Here is a 7,196-nt window from a genome sequence, read left to right on the forward strand (position 1 = left end):
GTGTAGTTATGTTTATTACTCAAACACAACTATACCTTTTAACATAATCATCCACTGTCAAGCTAAAGGATCCTCTGCGGTAAAAATTAATAGTGTGATTAATTTTTTGTTAATTAATAAAAGAGTTAACGCTTTAACTTTGACTACACTATTACAAAGTAAACAAGTGTTTAGGAGGGTGGGGAATGTATAGTGGCTTCATTATGGCTCAGTAGAAGTGAAACTTTCCCCCCAAAACCAATAAATAAATAAATAAATAAACAGGATTCCGGCCCTTGAGGAGCAGGATTGGTCTGATCTATGGGGAGCAGTTGAAAAATATTTTTAGACTGTTTGCTGGACACAGGACAGTTTGCTTTTGTGCCACATTGAGCAAGGCACCACTCCCCCCAACTGCTTATAAATTTAAAAAAAAATTAAAAAACGGAAAGAAGCAAGTAGGCAAACAAGAAACTTTTCTTATGGAGGCGTGAACTGCCGGAGCCCAGACTCAAACCTCTAACCTCACAACTGTGATGTTGATGCGCTAACCACTTCTAAAAAGTAAACACTAAAATAGTAAAGAGTGCTTTTCAACATGACAATCTGAACCAAAGTAAATGTTTTTTGAAAACTTGTGATGACATTTAAGAACACAATTACAAGAGATCAAACAGAAAAGGACAGAGCTGTGACTGTTCTAAGATCACTGTTCCACAGAGAAAGAAAAAAAAATGTGTGACTGAATGATCAAATGAAAAGTCTAAATATGCGAATGTGGCTCAGCAGCGAGCTAATGGCGTGCCGTTTTGAGATGAAAGATTTTTAGCAGGATTCTCAGCTGCGGGCGACCTGATGCTGTCCTCACTGTGGTTAGTGCAGCTGATTGTCACATGGCCATGAAAGCAGCCCGCAGTCCCCCTGAGGTACCGTCATATTCTCTTCTCAAAAGACTTACACATGAAATCATCACCACCAGCATAGACTGGATTCATTGTCAAATAAGATCAGACCAAAGTTCCCCGTTGTTTGTTTGTTCCTCTTCTTTATCAGACGTACATGCTTGTTGACACACGACAACACTTACAGTGGAGATTGTCATTTAGCTTTGCTTTTAGCATTTTATTGTGTTGTCTTTTGGCTCCGTTTCCTCATGGGAGGCCTCTGCACTCATCAGGGAGGGGAGGGGGCAGTCGGCCTGGAGCTCCTTAGGTCAGGGGCACTTGGGGGAGTTCTGCACCCTGTGTGGGACGTGCTGCGGTCAATCTGGGCTGGTGGTCCCTGGGATGGCCATGAGCTGCCATCCCTCTCAGTGTTGATGAGCTCCACTTGGGTGCTTTCATCACATGGTTTCTCTGTGCCCCGACATGTCTTTTGTTTTACTATAGTTCTCAGGTTTTATTTTTATGTTTGTAACGTATCGGTGGCTCCCAAAAACACAGACAAGTGAATTTACAAAAAAAAAAGATTTACAACAAAACCAAGCACACAGGCAAAAATCCAACAAAAAGAGTTTGTAACGTCAACAGAAAATGTAAATAGCAAAAAACGCACGCAACAAATACGCGGAACCGTAAACACACTTGAGCCAGTCCAAAAGGACAACAAGGCAAAGTACAACATAAATCTTCAAGAACATACAGAGAACAATACAGGAAGGTAAGATCGAGGTGGATGTTGCAAACAAGGTCTAGGAGTCAAGACTACCTTGGACTAAGGCAAGAGCAAGCAAATAGTCCAACAAAGGACATGAGCACAAGCAGCAGCCTTTTAAATATACAACACATAATTGCTGATGAGCAGCAGCTGTGTAGTCTCATGGGCGCTGCCGCAGGTCAGGCTCAAACTGGAATTACAACAAGAAGACAACTGAGAGCACAGCCTGCGGGCATGCAACATGACAATGTTATACTATGGATGTTTTAATTGCATGGCACATTGAGATTCTATTGGAATTAGTTAAAGCTGCTCTATAACAGTTTGGCCAAAAATATCTTTACAATAGTTGTTTTTTTGTTGTTGACCATTTTTGACTGAAACATTGTCTAATTAGTAGATTAACGCTTTAGCTGCTCACAGTGGGTACTCCTGCAAGCCTCTGGCCAAGTTCTCAGCCAGAAATCACGTTCGAATTTCCCGCCATCTGTCAGCGGATGTAACCTCATGTACGTGTATGTGAAGAAGGGAAAATGCAGTTGAATCATCACTTGCCTTCGGTGCCAGTTGGTGTAGGTTCGCTTCCCCGCCTCGGAGACTAAGTTTGTGCATGTTTGTGTGAACACGCACACACAATAAAAGGGAAAATGCAGTTTTATTATTCGGCCACAGAGAGATTCGTAATTCAATTTTCCGCGTCCAGTAACTTAAAAAAATAAATAAAAAATAAAAAATAAGAAGACCAAATTGAATGACATAAACTTTTTCCAAAAATAATGTGACCTATAAACTGTATAACCTTTCAAGAGTGGAAGTGGAAAAAAAAAAAAAATGACTAAAATAACTGGTGTTCACACCCTCTCATACATACGGTGTGACATACGATGTGACTCATACATACGATGTTTTAGCACTAATCACATTTCAACTTGTGTTAAATAAGAGTCGTCACACACCTGTCACTCTCTAATGCACCTCCCAAGATTTCAGACATTCTAGAAGGCTTTTCCCTACCTTGTTTTGTACTGCTGTTTCGAACGGTTCATAATTCCCTCCACCTTATGTTCTTCCAGCTGAAGAAAACCCACCCCTGTTCATGTTACTGCCACTACGCTTCACTGTTGGGTCACCTGTTTTCTGAACTTGATCAGGTGACATTCATAAGATGAGCGGTGATTGGTCATTACCTGAGCAACTGTGATGCCATTTTCAGTTGACAGCGAGTGCCAAAATGGCTGCCCCTGAGATCAATAAAAACGGCTGGATTTTGCTGCTTAATTCATATTCCACAAATGCATTATTAATCAGAATATTTGGTTTAGACTAGTGGACCCGCATAGTGCAGTATTGTTGAATAGGAAAAAAATAAATAAAAAAATCTTTAATTCCACTTAAATGAGCTGTTAGCAAACATGTCAAAATGTTCATCCTTGGTTTCATTGGATGATTACATTTGCCCACTTGTTTGGAAATTTCAATTGTGTTGTTCGGGTTTAGAGCCACATTAGCTTGACATCAGTTTTTTGTTTTAATATGTATTACAAAAATCATTTGGCAATTAAACGTGTACAGTATAGACATTTTTTTTTTATGTATTTTTAATCCAGCAATAACAATGCAATGAAAGCTCTGTCTTACAACATACACTGACCTAGTTACTGCCTACAACCCATTTTCTGCCAATACAGAGACTGCCTGTCTGCTTTGTACTTGTGCATGAGTTTTCATGGGAGAGGAAAGGCAAAAAGCTTCAGTGCAATTTACAGCACTCCCTCGGCTAAATGAGCAAACCAGCTACTGTGCATCTCTTTAAACACTGTGGAGGCCACAATGTCACAAGGGTGACAAATGCATTAAATAACGAAAAGCTTCAAATGTGAGCGCTTCAAATTTGTCATTAAAATAATACAGAACATGGAAGCCTGGATCATGAAAATATTCCATGTGGAAATTTGGGATGACGCATGAAGGTCTTGCAAAAGTTTATAACTCCTCAAATGCACCTCATGACTATGTCAACAGCTGCAGGAAAATTTGGGCAACACAAAACAGAATCACTCATTACCGACAACTATCATATTGTTATGATGTGAACATATTTCTTTTGCATTGGAGTGTGGTGAAAATCATTTTACAGACATCATGGGGAAAACAAAATAGTTTCTGACAAATCTTTCTGAAAGTTCCAGTGTTGTGAATGCAGTGCAAAAAGGTGCAAGTAATCCTATTACAACAAGTTTATTCAAAACAATACAGCTGTTATTTTATAATCACAACTCCACAAAACCAACTAATTGAAAAATACCGGCTTTGTATTCTCTAAAACAAACATTTACGGTGCTTTCCCCCTTGAAGAGCTTCCTTACAATGTGGTTTAAACGGGCAGTGCGATGGGTTTGATTCAACACAAGTGGCGAGGACGCAGTTTGATGCATTGTATCAACACCGTCACGTGATAGTTTGAAGGAACGAAGACAACAGCGCCTCCAGTGGACAGCTGCCGTTAGAAGGAAGGGTGGTTTACAGAAGCGACTTAATCATTAATGATGAGCTCATCGCAGCCCCAGTCTTCATAACTTCCATCTGGAAGGTAGCGGCGGATGATGATGGGGATCTTGCCACACCTAGTGGATGACACAAGGAAGCAGGCTGCGCTCCTTATTTGGCGATACAAGACACCACATGGTCACAAAGTACAATCAAATTTGTAAATATGAGTGCATCTCAAGAAATCTAAATATTGTAGGAAAGTTTATTTCAATAGTTTAAGACAAGTTCTACCTAATTTCTATAAAAGAACATTTTGATTGATTCTTATGTAATGTTCTATTTTCTTGAGATGAATTTTGGATTGTTAGCTGTAGCTATGACCATTTATTTATTTATTTATTTATTTATTTATTTATTTATTTATTTATTTATTTAATAATTAAATGTGTCCCTTAGTGTGCAGTTTATCTAATTACTTACTTGGTTTCTTACATATTAATTACTTTCAAACTTGAATGGAAGTACTGAAGTAAATTCATTTGTAGAACATATTCTAATTTAATGAGATACACTTGTGTAACAAATGTCAATACAACAAACAAATACAGCAAGATATTAAAGTTGCAAGAATAATAATTTTGGCAAAATATTTCCAAACTTTTTCACAGTGTGTGCAATTGAATATGTTGGTTCTTTGCAAGTACTTTTCACAAAATTAAATCTTAGATCTTCGGTTGGTATCTTTTTTTTTTTTTCTTTTTTTTTAACAACTAAAAAGAAAAGAACGAAATGAAGGCCCCATTAATATGGATGATATTTTGCATACTATTCAATTCATTCACAGTAAACATTTTTGAGAAAATAAGAAATACATGGTTGCACACAAGAATTGGTAAGCATTCAGCAACAGGTGGCACATGCAAAAGTTCACCATAGTTCTCACTGCATCATACAATAATAATACTTTCAAAAGCAAGCAATTCTTGGTTGTAATAATCAGTCTACAAACGAATTTCTTATATTTTTAATGGCTTGGTCAGAGACTAAGGTATTAGTCACAAGATGTCAAATAATTTCCTTAAAGTTATCTCTCACTTCTGGTTCCAATATTGTGGTACACTTACATTGATGTATTAATTTTATGTTATATATTTACTAATATTTATAAACTTCTTCTTCAACTATCATGAAGATAGTTACCTCAATCAACCTTTAATTTTCCATGAAGATTTTTAATGATGTGACTTCCCGTCCTGGAAAATGATACTTTTTTTTTTTTTTATTGTTTGTTTGTTTGTTTTTGTGTGTGTGATTTTAATGCTTCAGAGGACGTATGAGAACACAGAGACAAGCATTACTTACTTGAGCTCCTTCATTGCAATTTGTAAGGGGTCTGTTTCTCCTTCCAGCTCCACCATGACTGGTGCGCACATCCTGTTCAGATAGCAATTACGTCACATTCAAAACAGAAGCATTGAAACTAGTTTTCCATCAATTTGCTACAATGGAGTTGCGGGCAAATAGAGTCAGTTGACTTTGGGTGAGAGACAGTGTACGTCCTGGATTCAAACTTGTAAACAGTACTGAATATATGTTGTTTTGGTGATCAAGTTAAAACATTTACATTGTAAGCATTTTTACATAAAATAAAATGTCAGCAAGAGTTTGTAATGTGTGCTCAAAACACTTACGCTATCTGGAGAGCTCTAGTTCCCAAAACTCTGGCTCGCTCATACTTTGTCATGTATGATGTCGTTATCCTCTTCTGGTTGGCCTGCTGGCCCTCGCCTGCCGGTAAGATCTGTACATTTTCCTGATCGTCCTGGCCATGAGAGGCAAGAAAGGACAGTTTCACATTTATTCCACCCAGCTCGAAATGTTATGATCGCAACATGTCAAATTGAAGATGGACAGAAATCTAAAACAAAGTCTGCGATTGACTCACATCCTCTGCGTTTTCCAAGTCATCTAATCCTTCGTCCTCTTCGGCATCATCAAAATCTCCGTCATCGAAGCTAAGAAAACGACATAACTCATGAATCAAATCAGAAAAAGAAGAAGAAACTATAGCAGTCACACAAATAGGTTGTGGATCAGTTATAACGCAGCCGGACGGATAGCACACGTTTTATTCAAACACACATATAGCTCTAAAACATGTTTACATTTATATTTACATACATACGTAATCGCGGTGAAAAGCAACTTTTTTTTATATTACTTACTTATCTTCGTTGTCCGACATATCCTGCCGTTGAGTCGCAAATATCTTAAGTGAACTGTTCCAATAATGTTATCCTCTCACTATGTTCGTTGTAAACAAGAACACGCACGAGTACAATGAACATTTAACTTCCGGTTCCTGTGTCCTTTGAAAAATAATCCCGGATCAACACAGTAGAAAACTAAAGTTCCGATTGTTTTGATTGTCTATCTCGTCAACGAAGATCCTATCAGAAATAAAGCGCAATTAAGAATAAAATGCATTTCTATGCTGATCATCAACCTTGCGTGTATGCTAATGAGCTGCAGAAAAATATCCTTAAAAAATACAAAGTAGTAAATTCAAATTATTGTATAATACTACAAGCGACTACAATTCTGTATTTCGTAAACACTAGCGCCATCTAGTGGTTTTTTTTTACGTCACTTGACAAGCCAAGTTTTAAAGTTTCTTACAAATTCATTCTTATATTATGAAACTTAAGGGAACTTTTATTTACACAATTGTTGTATAGATTGCTCACATACTAATGCATTCAAAAACATCTGAACATCGTAGAAAATGTAAAAATCAGGAAAGAAGTTCAATTCAAAACGTGAAGTTTATATACTGTTCAGATTAACTTCTCAGAATAATACCACCAATCGTTTTATATATATATATATATATAGAGAGAGAGAGAGAGAGAGAGAGAGAGAGAGAGAGAGAGAGAGAGAGAGAGAGAGAGAGATTTATATATATATATATATCGATATTCATATACACAGTAGGCCTATATAGATATAGATATTGACTATTGGTAGTGTAATACTCCCCGAATTTCCTGTGATGTTGAGGTTTAGATTTT

The 7,196-nt window shown here is 37.2% G+C and overlaps 1 protein-coding gene across 1 annotated transcript; it reads right to left on the minus strand.

Annotated features, from left to right (window-relative positions):
- Window positions 1-3,857: 3,857 nt before the first annotated feature.
- polr2f (RNA polymerase II, I and III subunit F) lies at window positions 3,858-6,514 on the minus strand. The gene is made up of 5 exons (XM_077504927.1): window positions 6,351-6,514; window positions 6,071-6,140; window positions 5,817-5,947; window positions 5,488-5,559; window positions 3,858-4,259 (listed from the first exon to the last, which is right to left on the minus strand). The coding sequence occupies exons 1-5, from the start codon at window positions 6,368-6,370 to the stop codon at window positions 4,169-4,171; spliced, it is 384 nt and encodes a 127-aa protein (XP_077361053.1). The 5' UTR covers window positions 6,371-6,514; the 3' UTR covers window positions 3,858-4,168.
- Between the last annotated feature and the right edge of the window lie 682 nt (window positions 6,515-7,196).

The sequence above is a fragment of the Festucalex cinctus genome, chromosome 1, assembly GCF_051991245.1.
Source record: "Festucalex cinctus isolate MCC-2025b chromosome 1, RoL_Fcin_1.0, whole genome shotgun sequence".
NCBI lineage: Eukaryota > Metazoa > Chordata > Actinopteri > Syngnathiformes > Syngnathidae > Festucalex > Festucalex cinctus.

Bases quoted from the DNA above. Each gene is read 5' to 3' on its own strand.
- polr2f (XM_077504927.1), bottom strand. From the start codon at position 6,370: ATGTCGGACAACGAAGATAA. The intron at 6,141-6,350 runs GTAAGTAATATA...TCGTTTTCTTAG, and splicing joins ATGTCGGACAACGAAGATAA to CTTCGATGACGGAGATTTTG. The intron at 4,260-5,487 runs GTAAGTAATGCT...GTCATCCACTAG, and splicing joins ATTGCAATGAAGGAGCTCAA to GTGTGGCAAGATCCCCATCA.